Source organism: Hibiscus syriacus, unplaced genomic scaffold (genome assembly GCF_006381635.1).
Source record: "Hibiscus syriacus cultivar Baekdansim isolate YM2019G1 unplaced genomic scaffold, ASM638163v2 tig00110247_pilon, whole genome shotgun sequence".
NCBI classification, from domain to species: Eukaryota; Viridiplantae; Streptophyta; class Magnoliopsida; order Malvales; family Malvaceae; genus Hibiscus; species Hibiscus syriacus.
Window position 1 is genome coordinate 422,679 of NW_024062645.1, and position 25,495 is coordinate 448,173.

General features: G+C 40.3%; 2 protein-coding genes and 1 pseudogene across 2 annotated transcripts; 2 read left to right on the top strand and 1 right to left on the bottom strand.

Moving 5' to 3' along the window:
• Positions 1-515: 515 nt before the first annotated feature.
• Positions 516-7,039, top strand: LOC120114837 (annotated as a pseudogene).
• Positions 7,040-9,716: 2,677 nt separating this feature from the next.
• LOC120114839 lies at positions 9,717-12,589 on the top strand. The gene is made up of 5 exons (XM_039135620.1): positions 9,717-9,866; positions 10,057-10,246; positions 10,542-10,745; positions 11,043-11,339; positions 11,419-12,589. The coding sequence occupies exons 1-5, from the start codon at positions 9,830-9,832 to the stop codon at positions 12,416-12,418; spliced, it is 1,728 nt and encodes a 575-aa protein (XP_038991551.1). The 5' UTR covers positions 9,717-9,829; the 3' UTR covers positions 12,419-12,589.
• On the bottom strand, positions 12,586-16,565 carry LOC120114838 (beta-galactosidase-like). Its single transcript, XM_039135619.1, has 16 exons — positions 16,394-16,565; positions 16,208-16,303; positions 15,999-16,111; positions 15,605-15,908; positions 15,321-15,409; positions 15,125-15,230; positions 14,946-15,033; positions 14,733-14,847; positions 14,489-14,654; positions 14,214-14,389; positions 14,023-14,126; positions 13,838-13,942; positions 13,641-13,756; positions 13,450-13,560; positions 13,154-13,359; positions 12,586-13,076 (listed from the first exon to the last, which is right to left on the bottom strand). The coding sequence occupies exons 1-16, from the start codon at positions 16,562-16,564 to the stop codon at positions 12,968-12,970; spliced, it is 2,175 nt and encodes a 724-aa protein (XP_038991550.1). The 5' UTR covers position 16,565; the 3' UTR covers positions 12,586-12,967.
• Positions 16,566-25,495: the final 8,930 nt, after the last annotated feature.

The window sequence follows — 25,495 nt, forward strand, 5'->3', positions numbered from 1 at the left end:
AAGAAAGAAAGAAAGAAAGAAGAAAGATTTGGTTGATGTGTCACAAAAGTCTCTCACTTTCAATGGGAGTCATTTTCTCTTACTGGATAACAAACATCAGGTGGAGAAAAATCAGCAAGAAAATGAGTTTCATTAAACAATAGTTTAAGAAAAAATTCAATCCCAACAAGGTAATTAAAGTTGGTTCAAACCCCCCATTAAAAATACCATTTACTAAGCTACCATTTACTAATATTAAAACCAAGTTTCTCTTTTCCTTGTTTTATTCTCTCTCACATGCTTAACATCCACCAAACTATCCAAATCTTTTCTTTATATTACATATATATATATATATAATTTGCATCTCTCTTAAAGAAAAGGTTGTCAGTTACTTGTCTCTGTGGCCCTGTGAGGTGTCTTTGTTTCTTGTTTTCATTCAATTGCTTGTTTTTAATTTTATCTGTGTGTGTGTGTCAGTTTTATTTTGTGTTCCAGCAACTTATGGTAGCATAAAGACAGAAACTTTGTGAATTTGAGAGATAAAAAAAGGATATTGCTTTGCTAGTTTGCTTCTTTTTTCACCAAACCCAAATCTGGGTTTTCTCAAATACAACTTAAAAAAGACCAATCTTTGCTTGTTTTGCACTATTTGTGTGGGGGTTATTTGTTAATCTATCTTCCGTTTGTTCTTGCTTCAAGTTACCCGTCCATCTCTTAATATAATACAGCTCCATATTTTTTATTTGTTGTTTTTTTAAATTTCTTTAACATCATCACTGAGAGAGGTTGATTTAGATAATTTGTGAGATTTGGTGCTGTATGGGATGGGGATGTTGATGCCACTGATTCTTCAGCTTGCCAAACTCTGCATCATTGGCTTTGCTTTGGTTGTTCGTGGATCTTCAGGTAAAAATTCCATCTTTTTTTTCTTCCAGTTCTTGCTCAAAGCTATTGAATTGTACTTGGTTTAATGAGTTTTGTGTTCTAATTTGTGCAAGTGAACAATCTTTTAATCACATTTAATGTTTTGGAAATATTGTTGTTTACTATGACTGTTATCTTGTCTACTTCTTTGCTGAATTTTGTCTGCAAAATCTCAGTTCCAGAGTTCTAGATCCACTGAATTTGGATTCAACATCTTCATGGATCTGCATAATCCACTGAACTTGAAGCTTTATCTAAGAAATGTTTTTTTATAGCATAATTAGCAACAAAGATCATCGTGCCATGTTATGTGGAATCAAGTGTTCTTTCGACATGATCGGTTTTATAGATTGAGGATGAAATGCAATTTGATCTCATGATTACAATCCTCAGTCATGATTATGTAATAAGTAAAAACCAATTGTTGCATGTTGAAATGCAATTTGGTTGAATATATGCCGAATATATTCGTCTTTTTTTGCTTGTTTTAGGGCACAATGCATCCTCATCTCCAGCAGAGTTTTCGAGTTTTCCGCCTACAGAAGGAATCCCTGGTGCTGTTAAACAAAGAAGCTTTGCAACAAGCACGCCACCTCAGCCAAACGGTAGCTTTCATTTCGCGATACCAAACGTTTCTTGTTCTCGAGGCTTTTTATTGAAGTTCCTTTCTTGACAATCCAGAATCGGATTTACATTCTCCTCCTGCTTTGCCACCACTAATGCCAGTCCCAGTGCCTGAAACGACCGAAGGGGATGCACATTCCTCTTCGCCAATTAATTCAGTGGAACCAATGCCGCAAAATACAGCTCCGTTGTTGGTCCCTATTGAAGAACATTTACCATCCTTGGCTCCAAGTATTCCGGTAGTGTTGCCACCATCTCCTCCATCCACGCGAACTCGAAATATAGCCCCGTCACCATTCCCTATTGAAGAACATTTACCATCCTTGGCTCCAAGCATTCCAGTGGTGTTGCCACCACCTCCTCCATCCGCGCGAAACCAAAATACAGCTCCGCTACCATTCCCTATTGAAGAACATTTACCATCCTTGGCACCAAGTACTCCATTGGTGTTGCCACCATCTCCTCAATCCGTGCAAACCCAAAATACAGCTCCGCCACCATTCCCTATTGAAGAACATTTACCATCCTTGGCACCAAGTACTCCATTGGTGTTTCCACCACCTCCGCTCGTTCAGGTACATGCACCATTAAAACCACTGACTGCTCCTAAGGAAAAGGAACCAGTTAGTAAGCCTCCTGTCTCAGTGCCAGATGCTCCAGGTAAACGACTAAAAGCAATTCCAGTTCCCTTCAAGTTAATGTAAATTCGCATTTGCTCTAATGCTGCTCTTTTTGGTTTGATATGCAGCTCCAGTTTCTTTTCCTTCGAGGACTTTGCCTCGAAATTCACCGGATATCCTCCCATGTATGTTTGCTAATTAAAGGAATGCATCAAATAGTTTGGTAAATTTGAAGTTCAGTATGGTTCTAAACTTCTAATTGCACTTGTTCTAACTTGTAGTACCAGCAATCGTTCCGTCACGGAATTCTCCAGAAACTTCACCGGTTGTCCATCAAAGTAAGCTGGATATTATGCTAAAGGCATTCCTTAAATAATTAGACTGCTGCTTGAGTTTGGTTCTAATACAGCTTACTTATCCCACACACCCCCTTCTAATCTGTAGCTCCAGTTGCACCACCGTTGCGAAATTCTCCACAAAATTCTCCAGTCATTAACACCAGTAGGTCAAGCACTTTCCCCCCAACTGCTCCAGGTATATAATCAGCAGTTCGATCATTGAAGCGTCATTTCCTGATAGATTTAAAACCGACTTTGATTCTAACACTGCTGCTTTTACTTGCTATCTTGAAGCTCCGGTTGCACCACGAGTGATTAATTCACCACAAAGTTCTCCACACTTGCAACCCAGTAGTCCTAGAGCTTTGGCCCCAACCCCAGGTTCTAATCAAGAAAATTCATCGAATAGCAGTGCACCTGTTATAGAGCCAATCGCTCCTGGTGGATAAATATTAATTTGATGTGTCATGTGTCCATAGATTTAACACTATGATAGGTTCTAATGTTGCTGCTTCAACTCTATTTTATAGGTCCAGTTGCTACACCTTCGAGAAATTCACCACGAAACCATACACCAATTCGCTCCCAAGGGCCAACGGCTTTACCACCACGTGCTCCGATTCCAGAGCCCCCCATTCCTGGTACATAATTCATGGCTTAACGTCTCATTTTGTAGATCTTCAGTAAATGCTGTTTTGGAACGTTTATTATTTTTTCTCATTCTACTTTCCCTTTACAATGCCGTCTCTACTTGAAACACAATATCAGTTGCATCTCCCCCAAGGAAAGTAGAAATGACCCCACCACCTGTCCGCCCAATCGTGCCACCGTCCATTTCACCCGGTAAGTCTATTTACTTTGTATTTTGTATGAATTTCAATCAAAGAGACTGTTAAGAGTTTCTTATCCTTTTATATAATGCAGTTCCAGTTAAATCACCACTTGGAGAACCACCTCGTAGCTCACCAACTGTCCACCGAAACGTGCCAGTAGGAAATCTATCTCCATTACCAGGTTCTACTTAGAAGATTATACCAATTTTTGGAAGTTGAACATATGATTAATTTTCCATGTCTATTAATTTCCTCACTTTTTAATCATATTGCAATGCAGACCGTGATATTTCTCCTGTTTCAAATCCACAATCGAGCAATGATGGAACACCCGTTATGTCACCTTCAAACGAGATACACAAGCCAGTGCCACCTGTGAACCATACCCTGAAAAATGGTGTGTGTCGTGAATCTGCAAACATCACACTAATTTATAATTTGGTTATTACTACCAACAGTCGTTCTGATGATACTTTTCCAGGTTCTTCCCCAGCCATATCTCCTCCTGCACCAACTGCTAGGAGGAAACATCGTAATCCTCTTGTACCGTCCCTTGCTCCTTCGAACGAAGGGCATAATTCTTCAGCATTTCCTTCAACCTCGTTTCACAAGCATCAACATAAAAGAAATGAACGAACCAGTCCCGCTCCACCACCATCAGACCCGGTTTCACCTCCTCCTTCGAAACAGCAAGGTTTAATAAATTATGCCACTGCCATAGTAACATCATACGGGCTTATCAGATCCTGTTAATGTTCCATCGCAATATTTATGCAGGTCCAGTCCTATCTCTGCCCGGCAGAAAGCAAAGACACTATGCTTCTCCAGTGTCCCCTTCCCATTCCTTCTTTCCTCCACCACGAGGCACTGTTTCTCCTGTTCCTTCACCATCTCGAGTGGCTGCATCTAGGCAGACCAAAAGTAAGACTAAAATGCTTCATTGTTAAATATATGTTTGTGATATCCCCTCATTTTCTCTATTTTCTTCTTATTCATGATTTGTTACTTTTGCATAGAGCCTCATGTTTCCCCAAAAGTTTCACCATCCGTCTCTCCGCCGAGGAGTCCCAAGGCGGCACCACCACTGCCACAAGTTATGGCATTTCCACCTCCGCCTCCCAATGAAGGTTAATGACTAGTTTCTTTGTTCCACATTTCGAGTTTCCGGTGTATGCTCTACTTTCATTTCCGAAGATATTTTATATTGTACTAATGTTGGATTGTAAATGTAGATTGTTCAACAACTATTTGCACGGATCCTTATACAAATACACCTCCTGGATCACCTTGTGGCTGTGTCTTGCCGATGCAAGTTGGATTACGCCTAAGTGTTGCACTATATACTTTCTTCCCTTTGGTTTCCAAGTTGGCTGGAGAAATTGCTGCTGGTGTTTTTATGAAATTAAGTCAAGTTCGCATCATGGGTGCTAATGCTGCTAGTGAGCAACCAGAGAAGACGATTGTCCTTATTGACTTGGTACCGCTTGGTGAAATATTTGATAATACAACAGCCTTTATAACTTTTAACAGATTTTGGCATAAACAAGTTGCTGTAAAAACTTCATTATTCGGGGATTATGAAGTACTATATGTGCGCTATCTTGGTATGTTCATGCTCGTTTATTCGGATTTACCTTTTGTTTTTCACTCTTGGCATATATTTTCCTTGAAATACGTAGTAACAGTGGATTTCTAGGCTTGCCTCCTTCTCCACCTTTGCCACCTGATGCTGGTATGATTGATAGCGGACCATATCCGGGTAACGACAACAATGCAAGGGCTATAAAGCCCCTCGGTGTTGATGTGCACGGGAAGCGGCAAAAAAATGTGCTTAGTGGGGTGTGATTGCTATAATTGTTCTGTCCGTTTTGGTGGTTGTGGTGCTTTGTTCTGGCTTTGCATGGGTTTTTCTTTTCAAACAAAGGGATCAAGCTAGTCAACGTGTGACAACTCCACGGCATCCGTTAACATCTCATGCCAAACCTTCAGGTCATATTTAGCTGAATATTTGGGCTTATTAGTTCCATATCACAATTAAATCAGGAAAATGTTGTTGAATTTTCAGGTTCGGCTGGGTCGATGGTTGGAAGTGGTCTAAGTTCCATATCACTTTCATTTGGTTCTAGCATTGCACCCTATACGGGATCCGCTAAGACCTTTACTGCAAGTGAAATAGAAAGAGCTGCTGACAATTTTGATGATTCAAGAATTCTCGGGGAAGGTGGATTTGGTCGTGTTTACAGCGGTGTTCTTGACGACAGGACTAAAGTGGCTGTCAAAGTTCTGAAGAGAGATGATCAACAAGGTGGCAGGGAATTCTTGGCTGAGGTAGAGATGCTTAGCCGTCTTCACCACAGAAACCTGGTGAAGTTGATTGGAATTTGCACCGAGGAGCGCAACCGCTGTTTGGTTTACGAACTCATTCCAAATGGCAGTGTCGAATCTCACTTGCATGGTAGTTAAACTGCGTGCTTTCCATTGATTGATTCCTGGGTTTTAATATTAAGCATTCCTAGCGTTACATTCTACAGGAAATGGTTATATTTTTTTCTGTTTTATTTGTTTTCAGGAGTTGACAAGGAATCCGCACCACTCGACTGGGATTCCCGGATAAAGATAGCTCTTGGTGCTGCTCGCGGACTATCTTATCTCCATGAAGATTCAAGCCCTCGTGTCATACATCGGGATTTCAAGTCGAGCAACATTTTGTTGGAGCATGATTTCACACCAAAAGTATCCGACTTCGGTTTGGCTCGAACTGCCATGGATGAGGAAGGCAGGCACATATCAACACGTGTCATGGGAACGTTCGGGTATGAAAATCTCTGTACTCTATTGGATTTAGTTTTTTCCGGTCCATGTTATTGTGTGTGCTTGGCCTGTTGTATGTGTGAGGCATGTACGTTGAACATGTCCATAATCGTTATCCTTGCAGTTGCATATGCTAATTTCTATTCGTAATTTGACGTTTATTTGTGATGAATAACTTGGTCCAGATATGTGGCTCCTGAGTATGCAATGACCGGCCATCTTCTTGTGAAAAGTGATGTTTACAGCTACGGTGTAGTCCTTCTCGAGCTTCTGACAGGACGGAAACCCGTAGATATGACACAGCCGCCTGGTCAGGAGAATTTAGTTGCATGGGCTCGTCCGCTTCTTGCAACCAAAGAAGGCTTAGAAACACTTATCGATCCATCTCTAGGCTCTGATGTAGCTTTCGATAGTGTGGCGAAGGTAGCAGCGATTGCTTCAATGTGTGTTCAACCCGAGGTATCACACCGACCTTTTATGGGCGAGGTTGTGCAGGCTTTAAAATTAGTATGTAATGAATGTGATGAGGCTAAAGAAGTGGGAGGCTCAAGAGGTTCCAGTCGTGACGATTTCTCCATTGACATGGATGGAAAAGTCGGTACCGGCTCGGGACAGTTGAGTGAACCATTGCAAAGCCATTATTCCATTCACAACTATGATGTATCGGGTCTTGATACCGAGAGAGGACTTTCGGTTTCGGATTTTTTCAGTTCATCAACAAGATTCGGGAGGCAGTCATCCGAGTCATTCAGGAGGCATGGTAGTTCGGGTCCATTGAGAACGGGGAGGGGGAGTCGTTTTTGGCAAAAGATGCAAAGATTATCTCGGGGCAGCATCAGTGAACATGGCGTTATGATGAGGTTCTGGACAGGTTCGCATTAAAACCCCATTCTTCCATGCATGTACATGAATAGCAACCGATGGCGTGCCCTCGAAAGAGTCGTGCTGGTTTCGGAACTGGGAAATGAACATGGAAACTCTCGATGGATAAAAAAATGTGCGGTGAGATTCTTAATCCGAAACCAGAGGAGCTTTCGTTGCGCGGCTGCACGACGAGCATAAGGCGGATTATTCATTTTTGTATGAATGAAGAGTTTCATGATCCACACACCACAAGTTGTATAGTTGGGGCTGTGTGTGTTTCATAATAAGGAATTTTCATAATCTTTCTGAATTCGTCTTCTAATATTCTTTAACACTTTTTTTCTTATAACTATTGACCAGTTAATTGATTAGCCCAGATCGAATATTTTAAATTAAAATCAATCGATTTCACTCGAATTTTAATTTTAGCCATTTGAATATGTTGGTTGTAATTGCAATTATAATACAGGGACTAAAACCAAAATTCCACCATTTGTTTTATTTGCCGAGAATCAAGGCCAAGTGACCAGAAGAAGATGGTGGAGAGTTTCAACAACAAAAGTACAGCCCTGTCTTTATGACAGCAGATTGAATCATGTAAGAAAAAAAAATATTAAAGTTTTCAAATTGATAGAGAAATCAATGCATTGGAGTCTGACCAGCCATGGGGATGGGTTCCCCAATGAGCCGAAGACCATTGCAGAAGGCGGTTTCGACCTGAACGCTTCTGTCGTTGACCCCGTATCGACTATTTTCAAGAATCTGGTAGATTTTGCTCAAGGGAAGGTTACCGGAGAAAGTGTCGTAGCGGATGCTAGATGGTGTTGTTCGAGAAATGCCGGCTTCGGCAACAAAAGTGTCGATGCTTTTCTTCGACAAGGCCTCGATGCTTGAGAACACACAAAGGACTTCAGCGGGTGATCTTTTGGATCTAGATTTCGAAGCAGAAAGCGAGTACCGTGTGTTCCAAGAAATCACCGTTTCTATAGGCTACTTGAGCATAATCGAATATCTTGCATCAGTTCTCCCTCCCGGTGTATTCCAATTAGGCTGCAAAGTCGACAAAATTGAATGGAAACTACAAGGTAATCATCATCATCATCGACAAGTAGATGATTCGAGGCCGGTGAAGATTCAGGTATGCCCTTCAGTCCTCCCCAGCCTTCTTACTAGACAGATGCTATATGGTGTTTCATCGTTCCGAGTTCGAGTTCCCTTCCTTGCAAGTTGCGAATGGTGTCTCAGCATTCCGAATCTTAGTTAAGGCACAAAAAGATCCAATGGTCGATAAGGACAGCTTCATTGTCCCCTATTTACAACAATTCAAGTGTTCTCGAAACACTTCGCAACGAAGAGATTATGAACGTTGTATCGACAATGGTTTCGAGTTTACAGTCGAAACCCCACAGGGAAATGAAGTCTGAGAAGCGAGAATGGTTCCAATGGATTCTGCAATGGTAGTGAAAATGAAGTGAGATCTGTAAGGTTTTCAAGACCAAATGGGGAAGTGATCCACTGTTCTTGGGGCCTTACGGTTACATCGCAGTCAGATGGAGTGGTGCCGATTTCGACACAATGGCCGAGCCATTACCAAAGTCACCTGCTGATACTGTGCATCACCATCCACTGACCACCTAAATACACAAAGTCTTTACAATCATCAAATATTGCAGAGAAGAAGTGCTATGCAAGCAAACTATATTCCACCCTTAATATTTGTTTGAATAGTCACTTTAATCCATTTTCTAAACACTTTAACCCTCAAGTTTTCATTTTTACTCAAAATGATCACTTTTGGATTAAAGCCGTATTGACCGACCAATGACCATTTTTCAGCCTTGTCATGTTTTCCAGACAGCTGAGCTGAACAAATTCTAGTTGTTCTTCACTTCTTCCATTGTTGAATTCTAACAAGTCATAGACAAATTTCATACAAGTGTCATTCATTTATTGGTGGTTGCCAAATCAGGAGTTAAGCTTATACCACATTGCATATTTAATGGAAGTGCAAATGATCCCTCATATATAGATACATATGTAGTATATATATAAAAATTTATGTCTTTATAATCGTCACTCTTAAAAGAACATAAATAAATTCATAACTTGTAAATTTTAATAAAATTGACTGATTTTTTATAACTTTTTAAAGTTAGGTTGTTGAAACGGTCATTTGAATATAGTTTAATGACCTATATTGTATTTTCCCATTAATAAATAATCTGATGCCCAAATCGGGTCTCCCTGCCGTAGCCCACTTAAAATTACGGGAAGCCCAGAACCAATTCAATTATGGCGGGAAATCCCATTATCCTCCGCCGTTATATTCATCGTCATCAACATCCCGCCACTGTAAGCCGTCTATTGTCGGAAAATCATGGGGACACAGCCGTCAATCACCGAGCTCTTCGCTCAACTCGCTTCTCACCTCCAATTATCGATCAGCGAACGTGAAAACGAAGAGGAAACTCTCAAGCTCTCAATTTGGAAATTAAATCAATCTCTCAACCTCAATGAAAAACCTAATTCTGAGCTTAGGGTTTTGAATTCCGCTCTCTCCCTCATGTGTTTCAAGGCTCCTCAGGTAAATTCGTATGCAAAAGTTTTAACTGTTACGGTTTCTTTTAGGAGATAATGCTCCGTTTACATTACCCTTTTGTTTTAAATTTGCGATTTTGCTTAGGTTTTTGATTCGATGGTTGAGTATTTGGTGAGGACGATCATCAGCACCTTGTCCTCTTCGGCTACTTGCAAGGTCTTTCGGCTTCAAAATGAAGAGTTTCTGCTTATAGGTAGCTCAAGTTTGGGTCTACATTGCGTGGAATTGGTAGAAATGTTTAACAATGTGCAAGCAAAGTTAGAAGGAAAAGGTTGCCTTTTTATGCTTCACTGTTGTTAATTGAATTTTCAGGAATCTTAGTTAGTAAAGTTAAACCATTTTTGAATAATATGTTTTTGGCTATGCCTTATTTAGATTTGGAACTGAAATATTTCACCTGTTTGTTCAATGATTTTGGTGGATTTCATTACATGTGACATTTTTTTCTTTTAATTTTACAGGGCTATCTTCTCGTTTGCTGTTACGAGCTGTTGTAAGGGTACTGGTTTTGGCATCTTGCTGTTGGTATTTATTCCCGCATACACCGGTTCTCCTTGCAAAATCAATTGAAGGAAGAAGTGCTGCTGTTTCCAAGTTGCATTGTCATTTGCCTGATGAACTGTCCCTTGAAAATGAAGAACTACCATTGAGGTTTGTTGTGAACAAATATTGCTACTATGCTATATAGAAGTTAACAACTTAGTTTACAGTTAACTGTTGTTAATTTAACATAAAGGGAAAAGGGGGAGAGTGAGAAGTATAGTGGTGCTCGATTTACATATTTTAATAGAATTTTGATTAGCATTCACCACTTTCCATAATAGATTTGGTTCGGTTTTGTTTCACTACTCCAAGGCACTTAAAGTTATCAGTGCTCAAATGTTTCAATTTTAGTTGAGTTTGGTAAGTTATTTTTCTTAAGATGTATGTTTTATTCTTCGAGCAGGTTGCTCTTCTGGTATCTTGACCCACTAACTCTAAAGCAAGATGTTTCAAAGATTCTACAAGATACCAGAGAAAGGCCTTTCCTTTGCTTGAGCGAAGAATTTCATCGGAGAATGGATTGGCATGCTATCATAATATGCTCAGTGCTTTCTCCTGTTATGTTTATTGAGACGAGAGCTCTGTTGCATAACTGGTTTCTCAGGACGTGAGTTCCCATTTCATATTCTCACATATTTCGGGTTCTTGTCACTGTATCTGGTGTGCCTTTCTTTCCGCCTTTGTGATGGTCATGATTCATGATACGTTGAGTATTGTATTGAAAACATGTTATTCATATATGGCCAACTCCAAGGCACTCGTTTTAAGTTTTGCTGCATCCATTGACAAGATGCTTTGATTAATAGATGGCATGTAAGATACATTATATCACTATTTGTATTTTTTCATCTAGTGCAACTTAATTAACAAACATCTTCGCATCATTAATTTAGTTTTATAACAGGGGTCTGGCTTTTGTGCTAGAGCTTCTGGTTGGGTTAGTGGTAGCAATTTTGGATGTAATTTCGAGACCAACATGGTGGGGATTATCTGTGGAATTGGGATCTAAGCTACCATTTTCCGATGCATATTTCCCAAATCAGAACCACTTATTGAGGATTCTCGTTGGAGCCTTCTCTGTCGAGAACTTTATACATTTAACTCATGCCACAAGTTTACACGAATCGCTTGGTGTGGAACAACTCCGTCCAATCAAGCCGACACCAGCAGCAGTTCGGAGCATAGATCACAAATCTCTCTGGTAAACTCCAACACTAAGTGGTTACTACCTACCCTATTCTTAACTGGAAAAGATTTATGATGAATTCTTTGTCTTGCAGGGCTTTGGCAATAGACTTTCCAGATTGGTTCTATTTTGCTTCTGTTTTACTCTTCTCTGGGAAAAGTTCCCAAGAGAATTTTCAAATTAAATTCTCATTATCACCTAAAGTCCGAGAAGTACATGATAAGGAATTATTGTCTACGTTTGCAGCAAGGTATATTGGATGGATTTTGAGCCCCACTAGTAAATCTAATCAGGATTTGTTAGTTGATTTTTTGACTAAAATATCCGAGTCTTGGGCTCTGAAACAGTTCGACTTAGCAACGCAATGCAAAGAATCTACCTTCAAGAAGAAACTTAAGAAACCAAAAGTTCATAACAAGAGGGAGGATTTTTCTCTGAAGAAAGAATATGATTGTCATATGATTGAGATCTGGCTTGACCAATTTGAAACCATATACCTTAGATATGCTAGTAATACAACCATCGACAGTTCTGCATCTGCTGATTTAAATGCATTCAATGTTCTTCGCTTACAGCAAAATGTTCTTTTAAGGAGAATCCTATTAGGCATATTGATTGGTTCCCCCGGTAGCATAACAGAGGATGGATGTGCACTTCTACTGCACTATGCTGCAACTGGGAAAATTCTTCGGCCAAGGGAAACTAAGCTCGCCGGACCAAGACATGTAAAACAGAACTCTGAAAGGGATGACTTAACTACCTGGATTGAAAAATGTGGTGACAAAGATGTTTTAGCAGGTTCTTGTACTGTTTTTGGTTTGACAGATGCTGTTGATAGTATATCTGCTTCTTTTTTCAAGAACGAAGAGAGTGGGTTAGATTTCATTTACCAGGTGAAAGTAAAATCCGGGAAGTATTTAATGAAGTGCATCAAGAGACTAACCCAACTTAACATCGGCGAAGGAGGAGTTTCGACGTTAAGGGACCTACGCAATAGATTGGAACTATGGAGGCATCAAGGGCCAGAAATATTACATGTTCAGAAAGACGTAGATGATATCATCAATGACTTGAATCAGAAACTATCTTTGTGATGAATATAGGTTTTTATAAAGATGTAAATGTTTACAAGGGGAGAGTTCTTCAATGTTGTAAAAAGTAAATTGCAGACAATAGATTGGATCGTGTATTCTTCGGCGTCGCATCTATACAGCAACCTGGTAACCTCTTTCGGCATGTAAATTTTTATCATGAGAAAAACTATTGAAATGCTTGGATTTATTACTTTTACATTTACTTTTACAAAGAGAAGCAATAAAATTGCTTGCCTCTAGAGACTTGACATGCATAATATGATTCCAGCAAAAGCTAGAGTAATCCTAATGATTCTAAGTATGCTTTATAAAGCTGTATTAGACAAATAGTAGCCTCTCTATGTACGTTAAAACGTTCTTTTTCGACCATTTCACGACCAATGTTTATTGTTGTTCGAACAGACTGTGTTCTTTCACTCTCTTCTTACTTTATTGTTTATCTTCTTTGCTGTGACTGTATGTATGTACTGAATATGAACCAGCTTGAACTTCATTACCACAAATCTCTCTCTTTAGTTTTCAGTTGCAGGTAGTTTCAACTGAGCTTCTTCAAGCAGTTCTTTTAACCAAAGCAATTCTAGATGGATCACCACCCCATTCTTCAAACACGACCAAAAAATTTCCACTCGGCTTAACCCATGAACGCGGAACATGGTACCTGTAAGTACAAAACCTACCATGAATATTTGAATCCAATAAAACAGATAATAGCATAAACCGATTATAGTTTCTCACCATCTTTGAGAAGGCTGCCCACAGCCAGTTCTACATTTCTTGTCAGTGTAAGTTCCAGCATAATCACAACCACCGCAACTGCCACTAGCTATATATCCGGGCCAGTGGCGTCCGATGCTCTGGCCATTTATCCATACTTGCCCTTTTCCCATGCTACTCATATCTAAAGCTAATGGTTCATTGCCTCCCGGTGCATTGAAAGTTGTCTGGAAAGCAACAGATGATAAATATTGATATCTGATTCGATCTTTTCCGAACATGGTATCTGTTAAAATCGAACATGGAAACTCCCTAACCTTGTACCAAGTCATAGGTTGTTTCTTCACCAATTGTGCTCCTTGAACCCATTCAACAGAAGAGCTTCCAGAAACAGTGTGAAGGTTTAAGCCTTCCCCTTTCAGACCAATCTGAAAACATCATGCCAACATTGTCTATTAGTATATCGATATGCTTGTAGGTGCAGATTCTCAAAATTCATAAAACAAACCTTGTAAGACCATTTCTGCTTAGATATGTCTCTTGTCCCCTCATTTAGACCCTTCAATGTAACCGGACCTAGAACACCGGCATTCCATGTCTCGAAATGAGTGCCGACATTCTGAAACATACGAAATTCGACATTATTTCATTGGAAGTCAAGAAAGATTGAAGCTAACATCAGAAAACTGATTGCACTAACCGGGAGTCCGACTGCAGCACTTAATAAATAAATCTTGTTAATCCCGGTTTTTAGCTTGACATTTTTGCTGAATGTTAGTTTTGGATTGTCTAATCCACCATATGCGGTACCTGAATTGAGAATAAAGTTGATAATGAGGTTCATTGAAAGCTTTTGATTATCTCCGATTGACCGGGGTTTTCAGCTCTACCTGCTAGTTGACCATTGATGAAAACATGCAAAGCATGGCCTGCTGACCAAATGGTGAGAAGAGGATCTTGTCCATTCTTCAAGTCGTTAGGGCCGATTTGTACACTGGTCGAACGAGAGATTTTAGGGAAATCGAATATGATATCGAAGGTACATAAATATGGTAATACGTATTCAGGTATGATTACTCACTCTGTCATGTACCACAAATAATCTGATTTATCTGCTGTGAGATATACTTGTTCCCAGAGCCCATCATGTACAAATGTATCTCGATCATCAGCAGTGGGGCTTTGTTCATTGTATGACTGCCATGAGAATGCACTGTTTACCGGCACCATTGCCGGTTGAGATCTCGGGGGCCCAACCTGTGCAACAGTTGCGTTCAAATGTTGACATTTTCATTAAAGAGCTACTTAAAAACAGAACAAAAGCTTGAATTCCATGTTACAAAGTTTTTTCCTTACCCTGGCAGTGTTGAAAACAGCAGTTTTGCAGTCAGGAAGGATGCTGATAGACCAACGCGGTAAGTCATATTGAACTTTTCCGAACATTACTTTTACAGAGTATTTCGTGTCGTAGTTCGCAAGGAATGCAGAACATGCAGACCTCGACCTGAAGACATGAGCCTGCAATCATCGATTGTGCGAAATGTTAATTCTGGAACCGAAACAACGGGGGAGTTAAGTTCACAGAAAAACACTGACTTCCTGGTTACGTCCGAGAGATGTCACAGTAGGATTTGCAGAAACTAAAGCTGGTTCACTTGATTTGATTGCTTTATGCAAATCTCTTAGATGTCCCCATTTTGGTTCCCTTTTAAGCCCTGATTTAAGACGAAAACAACCATTCATGAAGCCGAACGGTATGACAGCGTGCTCTCGAATTAAGTAGTTGGAATCTGTAATGCCCATAACTACATACCGTATTCATCAAGAGGAGCGTCATAATCATAGCTAGTAGCAATGAAGGGACCACCGGCAGTCCGGCCAAAGTTGGTTCCTCCGTGGTACTGACGCAAAAAGGTATGGAAAACGTTAAAAAACACAAAACCTAGTGAACTTAAAGGAAAGGAAAAGAAAAGATACCAAAACATAATATACCATGTAATAGTTAACAAACGAACCACCGTTCTGTATGAATCTTGCAACCGAAAACGCTATGTCTTCGACAGGTCTTGTAGGAACTGCACTACCGAAGCCAGTAAACCTAGCATTCGAACAACCCGGAACTCTTTAAGTGAACTTAAACTGCATAACAGAAACAATAGACAACACAAGCAAAAACGTTGTGACTTACCAACCAGTCCAGTTTTCGGTCCACATCTTTGGCTTATATTTTGCATTGGGAGTAAAGTTCTCGCAGTAGAATCCGTTGCAGGTGTTTATCTGTGACAGTACAAAGAGATGAGGTTTCCGGAATTCCCGGGACGAGTCGAAACATCGACTTTAAGTAAGTCGTAAATGAATAGGAATCAACCAAAAACGCTGTTGGAAACCCCACCAAGAAAGGAGGATCACATAGCACCAATCCAAAAGGCATACCAACAAAATCTTTAAAGCAACACGGCATGAAAATCTTACCACAGGGTCTGGAGCATCATCTTGCTTGCACATAATCCACGGGACTCCGGTTTTGAGTCCAACCGCCATTTGTGCGGCCCATTTGGTGTAGGCTTTACCGGGAGCGCCGATTTCCCATTCAACCGGTCCGAATTCGTTCTCAATCTGAGACATAATGATTGGACCTCCTTGAGTCTGGAACAGCCTCTCCGCTTTCATCATGTTGACAATCTTAGTTGTGAATTTCTGCATTGCAGCCTTGAAAGGTCCATTGTCTGTCCTAAAAGCAATGCCACGAACATATTTTAACCACACAGGAAACCCCCTGAACCACAAAAGAACACAGAGCATATCAGTCAAAATCTGCAGAAATTTACCAAAGATGTGATTGGTAAAAAAACAAAACATTAAATACCCATAGTTCCATTCAGCACAAACATAAGGACCAATCCGGAGATTAACATAAAGTCCAGCTTGTTGAACCAGTTTAACAAATCTAACCAGATCATATCTGTCCTGAAAGTAATACTGCAAAACAAAAAGAAACCAAATTTTCAAAAATTCATACAGAAAAGGAAAAAAGAGAACAAAAAGTTATGAATGATGTGCTTTAAAGTGTATTACATTTCCAGGAGAAGGCTCATGTCCATTCCAGAAAACATAAGTTTGTATAACATCCAATCCACCTTCTTTAGCCTTTGCTATAAGATCAGGCCACATCTGCACATACATACATACATAAATGGATGAGTTAAAGGTTGAATCTTGAAAGCTAAAGAGGTAAAATGGGTGAAGCTTTTAAGAAAATACCTCTGGGGTGCTTCTGGGATAATGAATAGAACCAGAGAGAAGAATCCTTCTTCTGCCATTAATGGTGATAGCTTTGCTGTCATAAGAAACAGTGGCTGAAACTGAAAAAACCCAAGAAGAAGACAACAGCCATAACATTAACACGAACATGTTTTTCCTGTACAACATCATGAACAACAAGACTCGAAGAAATCAATGAGGCTTTTTGTCTCTTGTCTTCGAGAAACCAAAAAAACCAAATTGGAGGGAGAGTTTGGAGTTTTGGGTTTTAGTGAAGCTATGTCTTCTCCCTCTGGAACTTTTTTTTATAGGTTATTCCTGATCAAATGGGAGACTCAGCTCTTACACGAAACTTCAACATCCATTCTTAAATTATCTGTCTTCGTTTTTACTTTTCTTTCAACATCCTTTTCCCTACTTATTGCTTCAAACTCGTGTCATTTCTAATTCGAGTCATTTACAATTATTTATTCAGATTATTATGTTAGATTCGATTCGATTCGAGTTCAAATCATTTTAAGTTTAAATTTTATAGATTTGAGTTAATTCAAATTCGATATATTCGATATTGATAAATTTATATTATTAGTCCTTTATTATTAAATCAAATTGATTCGAATTCGAGTTGATTTAATTTAATTTATGGACTAAAATTACTAGAGGAAAGCATTTAAGGCAAGTATCTAACCTTAGTACGTGTAAAAATAGGACATCAAAATGATGCTTTCACTCTAGGACATAAAGATTCTCCCAGTACCAACAGGGGACAATAATTATTTATTTATTTAATTATATATAGATATTCCATTCATAATTTTAAATTTTATAATAAAAATAATTAATTTTTAAAACGTATTTAAATTTAAAATTTGTAAATATATTATCAATTGAATTAAAAATATATATATAATTTTTAGAAAAAAAGTATGGGTTGTGTTTCCTTAATAGTGTATGTAATCTAATAATAATTCTTTATAGATTATCATTTTATGTATTATTAGTGAAGACACCAAATTTTATCCTTTAACATTATATAATATATTTACATTATAATTTATATATATATATTTTTTTACATATGGTGCATACGTATGTACACACAAATCTGTTACATTTGCAGGCCTGTTACACGAAGCCCAACTGTACACAACCCAAACGCGTGAGTCCAAACGTGTAGGGTTTCCAGAACCCTAGCAGATTCATCCTCAGCGCCGCAAGCTTCAACGAGAGCCCCCACAGCCGTACGCCTCTCAACAACACCAGTTTTCTCGGCGTCGTGGTCACATGAAACACCCAAAAACAAAACCAAGCCAAGATCGTGGACGTGTGGGACTCCAACCAACACGTTTCAACCTACCGAACCATCCGGCGCTAGAGTCTCGGTCATCACCAACAAACACAAACAAGATTGCATTAGAGTTTTATTCGGTTGTAAATACCTAAAAATAGGATTTTTATTCCTATAAATATATGTAATCAGAACCCATTGGAAAAGAGGACACGCAAAAATCCACAATACATAAAAGATTACCACAGAAATCTTACTAGAGTACTAGAAAAATACAGAGGAGAGGAAGCACTTGTACCTTTTCGAACAGCAAAGAAATATAACAAAGGACCCGCGCCTGATCCATGACTCGACCCATACCTGCAAGGGACCCGCATGTTTTCGTTTTAAATGGGGTAAACTACATTCTTGGTCCCCGGTAGTTCTTAAAGTCCTAATTTAAATCCCAAATCCGATTTTAAAGTCAATTTTCTCTTGAATTCGACCTTCAATCATGGTTTCCTTTCAATTCAGTCATGTTACCATTATTTTGCTATTTTTATTATTTATTCCTATTTATTTTTATTATAATTATATTTATTTATTTTTATTATTACTTTATATATAAACATATACTTTTTTATTCTTATTTCGTTACCTTCTTTGTTTTGTTTATAAATTATTAGGGATATACGTATAAAAATTTATACCTTCATACATATATATATTACTATAACTATTAGTATTGTTATTTCCCCTCATTTATAGGCATATGTTTTTATTTATTTGCTTCGTTTTTCTAATATTTATTTATGTGTATATATGTCATTATTATTCTCATTTTATTTATTTTGTTCATTTTGTCTTTACTTTATTTCTTTTCTCTAATTTTATATTTATTGTTTATTTTCGTTTCGTCCTTTTATTAATCGTTCTTGTTTTCTTCTCTAATACGTTTCGAGACTTTTTGTAAGATTACACTATTAAAACTATCAGAGGTAAGCAACTTGGATCGTCATTTTACCTTTTAATTTAACTTTCAAGTTTCTTAATTAAAGACAACTGGAAATTGCACAGTACCGAAAGGGCAATTCAAGGGTGCTAACCCTTCCTTGGTTGTAACCGACTCCCGAATCCGACACATCTTTGGTAAGACGCAGATCAGGTAAGAAATAGGGTATCCGATCAACCCATTTGTTTTAAAATAAATGATCGGTGGCGACTCCAACCCATTTTTCAAGTCGAAGCCCAATTCCGGGGCCCAACCGAAAGACGGTTGCGACAGCTTGGCGACTCCGCTGGGGACGTAAGTGAGTCAGGCTAAGGTAATTTCCAGTTGTCTTTTTAATGAAAAGGTAAGTTTAAATTTTAAGGTAACATTTCGATCCTTATTACTTACTTTTGATTATATTTTCGAGTAAATAGTTGTACTGACCGTTTTTTAATGATTTCAGCCCTTAAAGATTTTTCATCCAAAGGCTCTATACCCGAGCTCCGAACCCGTTTTAAGTGGGGGTGAAAGCGACGCCTTCGTGTGAATTTATTCACCGTATGGGCCTAGCAAGTAGCTTTCGGGATTCATATACCTTATGCCTTCGTGTGAATTTATTCTCCGTATGGGCATAAGGGAATGAGTCCTCTCGAGTTTAACTTAGTCCACACAAGCCTGTGATGGGTTTCGGACTAAGGGTCTGGTCGGTCCAAGGGGGCGCCAGCAAGGAGAACTCGAGTACCGTTTTTAGAACCCAAACCAGGAGGCTTTGAATAAATAGAGCCTACCCCAAAACCACATTCCAAAACCTAGGACATTTCTTTCCTAACCTTTTTATTTTTTATGTTTTTTTATTTACCATTTATTTTTATTTATTTTTATCTATTTCTATTTTACTAACCTTTTTGCCTTTGTGTTTGTTTTTAGCATTTGCATCATAACAAAAGGCCATTGATCCCTAAAAAAGTGTTTATTAAAACTCAAATAATCTGAATTTATGGACAAAGGTGTCGTAATACAAGAGATTGAAAACGCTGAGGCACGACTATGGTCCGAGAAGACTCAAAGTGAAAAGGGAGACAGTCTTCAAGGAAGCTATGTGTCAGAGTTGGTTCGCTACACCCCTATCAGCCTAAAACAAAACAATGTACAAGAGCTTCGAGATATCTGGGATAGTTGGAAGAATGATCGGAGACAGAAGTTCAGCCAACGGTACGGTGACATTGCACTCTTGCTTCATGTTAAAACTGATGAGCCCTTAATCAGAGCCATGGTCCAATTCTGGAACCCGGGATATAGTTGCTTCACTTTTAACCAAGAGGACATGGTGCCTACCATCGAAGAATACACTACACTGCTGCATTGTGAAAGCATCAAGCTTGAGCGAGCCTACATTAAACACATCAAAAGCCAGCCCTTCAAGAATGCACTGGCCAAAGTTGCAGGAGTAGATGAGAAATGGGTAATCGATCGGACTCAGCGTAGAGGCAGTGGAGAAGGAATTGAATGGATCTACATAAAGCAACTAATGAAAAACCACCCTGATGAGTGGAAGACTATATACCTTTTTGCACTGGGTCTGTACGGTTTGATTATCTTTCCGAAAGCTTTGGGGTGCATTGACGCTGCCGTGGTGGAACTATTTGAGCAACTTTCTAAACGAGTTAACCCAGCACCAGCCATCTTGGCCGAGACCTTTCGATCGCTCAACCATTGCCGAAGAACTGGCGGAGGAAGATTTACCGGGTGTATTCAGCTCCTTCAGGTCTGGATTCACAGCCACTTCTGGAAGACTAACGGGGTTGCCTACCGCCGTTTCAGCACCACCTATTCACCTCTAGGTGAATTCATCACCTTGAAATGACATGAAGGCGCTTCGAAAGAAAAATGGATGAAGGTCTTTACGCATCTTCAGGATCAGGATATTGTCTGGAGAGCCCCCTGGCTATTTCTCAGTGACGTTCTTTTCCGATGTGGTGACTCTGACACTGTGACCTTACTTGGACTTTAGGGAGCAGTCGGGTATGCTCCGCTATTAGCACTTAGACAGTATGGAGCACGTCAGTTTGTCCCAGCAACATGCGGGTTAGCTAGGTCAGAGTTTGAGTATCACGGCGACAGCTATAAGAAGATGATCAAAGAAACAGCCGATTCGTGGAGGAAAGTGGTTATCTCACCCAGAATATTACCCGGGGACGCATCTGCTACTAAAGGGAAAGCCGCACTACCCGGGGACTCATTCGTTACCAAAGCGAAAGTTGCACATGCTGCGAAGATGCAAACTTCTACAATCGTCCCTGATGATCATCCGGATGATTATCATGTCCCAGACTTTGATGAGGAAGATAAAGCTAAAAAGATGGAAGAAAAGATAAAAATATTAGAAGATCAAATAAAGATGGTCCAGGGATACCATGATTATTATGGAGTGGATGCAATGGAGCTGAGCCTAGTTCCAGACTTGGTGCTTCCACCAAAGTTTAAAGTTCCTGAGTTTGAGAAGTTCGACGGGAACAGTTGCCCTTCAGCCCATATCGCTATGTTCTGTCGAAAGATGACAGGATATGGCGGGAACGACCAACTCCTGATCCATTATTTCCAGGAGAGCCTGTCCGGTTCAGCTATTCGATGGTACAACCAGCTTAGCCGAACTCATATCAAGACGTGGAAAGACTTAGCCAAGTCTTTCTTGGAGCAGTATAAGCACATCAATGATATGAGACCAGACCGGGTCATGTTACAAAGCCTAGAGAAGAAACACAATGAGAGTTTCCGACAGTACGCACAGAGATTGAGGGATTTATCTGTGCAAGTTCATCCACCATTGGATGAAAAGGAAACTAGAAAGCTGTTTGTACAGACCTTGAAGGCACCTTACTTCGGGCACTTGGTAGCAATCACGTCGGGAAGTTTCTCAGATTTAGTCATGGCCGGTGAAATGATCGAGTTGGCCATTAAACAAGGAAAGATTGAGGGAGGAGACTCCAGTAAAAAACCCCCCATGAAGAACAAAGAGCGAGAGATCAACAATGTAAACACCTACAGTGTCAGCAAGGGGGTTACAATCTCAAGCTCAAGTTCCACAGCAGCTGTACCATCCGGTACTTCTAGACAGAACCAGAGAGAACCAAGAAGAGAAAGGGAAAGAGAGCAGTTTGACCCTATTCCCATGACGTATAAAGAATTATACCAACAGCTCTTCGACACTCATGCAGTGTCGCCTTATCCTATGAATCCAATAAATCCCCCTTACCCGAAATGGTATGACGAGAGCGCCCACTACGAATACCATGGCGGTGTGCAGGGGCATTCGATTGAAAGTTGTCTCGCATTCAAGAGACTTGTGCAACGAATGCGTAACAAGAATTGGATCACTTTCAACTCCGGAGCACCAAACGTCGCCCAGAATCCCTTGCCCAATCATCAGGAGACAGGAATCAATGCCGTTACTACCGAAGGGGGCAGGAAGGTTAAATCGAGTGTTTCAGAGATCAAATCTCCTTTGGCTTGGGTATGGAGCCAAATGGTGAAGGCAAGGCTTCTTGCACCATATCCAGATACGACAGAAAATGAAGATGGTAACCATTGTTGTTACCACAACGAAGAAGGACATAAAGTACAAGATTGCCCAGAGTTCAGATCGTTAGTCCAACTCATGATGAACCAGAAAGAGCTGGAGTTTTACGAAGAAATTCTAGATTCTTTGGAAGCAGATGTTTGTGCCACATGAGAATCATCAGATAGAAAATTTGGTAGGGGTAGTCCTTTGATAATTACCCCTAAGGCAAGCATGACAGTAACGACACCAGCCAAGGTGGTAATCTCCGCGCCTCGCCCTTTTCAATATAAGGACAATCGGCAAGTGCCATGGAAGTACGAGTGTCAGGTGAGTACTTCCGGAGGAGGTAATAATAAAGTGGGGCAAAGACCACTAGAGCCGTTCAAGGAAGATGTGCTAGTTGTCAATGAACCTATAAAGGAGGAAGAAGCTAAAGAGTTCCTCAAGATCTTGAAGCACAGCGAATACAACATTGTAGAACAGCTCCACAACTTACCTACACGTACTTCAATGCTAGCACTATTTTTAAGCTCGGAAGCACACCGAGAAGCGTTGTTGAATGTCCTTAATTAAACGTTCGTGCCACAAGACATACCAGTCAGCAAGATGGATCGACTGGTGAACAATATTCAAGCTGATAATCTCATCTCGTTTTCAGATGATGAGATTCCATCCAGAGGAAGAGGCCGAACAAAGGCGTTACATATTACTACCTACTGTAAGGGGCACGCTTTACCAAGTGTCTTAATCGATAATGGTTCAGCCCTGAACGTGATGCCTTCGATTACATTGAAGAGGCTACCAATCGATACCTCTCATATAAGAGCTTGTCAGAATGTGGTCCGAGCATTTGATGGGACCAAAAGAGAGGTAATCGGAAAAATCGAGGTACCATTGACCATTGGACCAGCCACCTATGATGTTGAGTTCCTTGTGATGGATATCATGCCGTCCTATAGCTGTCTTTTGGGAAGGCCATGGATTCATCAAGCAGGTGCAATACCCTCCACGTTGCACCAAAAGGTTAAATTTGTTATTGACGGAGCCTTAGTAACTATCAACGCTGAGGAAGATATCGTGGCAAGCGTGACCACGGAGGCTCCATACATCGAAGTAGACGAGGAAGCGGTAGAATGTTCGTTCCGCTCCTTGGAGTTTGTGAATGCCACATTCGTGGCGGAAGGAAAGAGAATCCTAAGACCTCGACTCTCCAAATGCACAAGGATGGAGATCAAGCAAACCCTAGGCCGAGGCGCCAGAACCGGGAAAGGTTTTGGGAAATATTTGCAAGGGATGATCAATCATGTCCTTCCTATCTCAAAATTAGACCAATTTGGGCTCGGTTTTCAGCCCAGTTATCATGAAAAGAGAAAGGAGATCCAAAAGAACCGGGAGAGAAGATTGGCCAGATTGACTGGGAACGAATTTCAATGGAAGCCCATGACATTCCCGCCGCTTTTCAGAACATTCAAGTCAGGTGGTTATGTGTTTGAGAGCACCATATCCGAGTTAGAAACGGCTCTGGAAGATCTAAACGTTAATGTCGTGACCACAGAAGATGTTGACAACGGAGATAGATCCGGGATATGCCTTCTGCCACATGGGTTCGTGCCTAGCAGTTGGTTGGTGGAAGAACTACCTGTGGTTTACAAGAATCTTTCAGAGTAATATTCGAACTATCCCTATTTGCCTATACCCGGGGCAATAGGTGATCTTTTGTAAGGGTGAATAAATGTTTTGTTTAAGTTTAATAAAGGATGCATTTTTCTTCTCCATGGCAAACAAATTTTTCTTTTATTCATTATCTATCTCCTTCATTCCAGTACTTCATTTCCAGTTACTCTCAAAGTTAGTTCTTGACCGTTCCGTGTGGGATATTATCCTCTCACACATACACATCTTCCTCCTTTCAGGTTCCCAGATAACGATAATGTGGGCACTGATGATCCTGATCCGGAGGTGGATTTTGAATCAACCATTTGTCTTGGGGAATTTGATGAATGCGATAATGAAGAAAAGTACAACTTGCCTACCGAATTGTTGAGAATGATAGAAAGAGAAGAAAAGCAAATACTGCCACATGAGGAGGCGATCGAAATCTTAAATTTAGGCATTGAGGAAGATCGAAAGGAGGTTAAAATCGGCACGACTCTTTCGACTGAAGCAAGAAAAAACCTGATAGTCTTACTTCAGGAGTACGAAGATGTGTTTGCTTGGTTGTATCAAGACATGCCGGGACTAGACACAGATATGGTAGTTCACAAACTGCCAATCAAACCAGAATTCAAACCTGTGCAGCAAAAACTGAGAAGAATGCGACCAGAAATGCTCCTTAAGATCAAGGAAGAAGTCAGAAGCAATTTGATGCCGGTTTTCTCCAAGTAGCCAAATACCCTGAGTGGGTGGCCAACATAGTGCCTGTGCCAAAGAAGGACGGGAAAGTACGCATGTGTGTCGATTACCGGGACCTTAATAAGGCCAGTCCCAAGAACAACTTTCCTCTGCCACACATAGACACTCTGGTGGACAATACGGCCGGGAACGCCTACTTTTCATTCATGGATGGATTTTCGGGGTACAATCAGATCAAGATGCATCCCGAAGACATGGAGAAGACCACTTTCGTCACAATGTGGGGAACTTTCTGTTACAAAGTGATGCCTTTCGGATTAAAGAATGCTGGGGCAACATATCAGAGAGCTATGGTGACCCTGTTCCACGACATGATGCACAAAGAAATCGAGGTTTATGTCGACGACATGATTGTCAAGGCACAGACCGAGAGTGAACATGTCAAGAATCTGAGGAAGCTCTTCCAGAGATTGAGAAAGTTCCAACTGAGACTAAACCCTAGCAAGTGTACCTTCGGGGTAACATCTGGAAAACTACTAGGCTTTATAGTCAGCAGGAGAGGCATACAGGTCGATCCTGATAAGGTTAAGGTTATCCAGAATCTACCTCCACCACGAACCCAAAAAGAAGTCCGAGGTTTTCTGGGCAGACTAAACTACATAGCTCGGTTCATCTCTCAGTTAACCGACAAATGTGACCCCATCTTTTGTCTCCTCCGAAAGAATAGCCCTGGAGCATGGGATAAAAACTGTCAGATTGCATTTGAGAAGGTAAAAGAGTACTTATCTCGCACTCCTGTCCTGATGTCCCCTATCCCAGGAAAACCTCTGTTTTTGTATCTCTCCATATTCGGGAGCTCCATGGGGTGTGTCCTGGGTCAACACGACGAGTCTGGGAAGAAGGAAAGAGCCATCTACTACTTAAGCAAGAAGT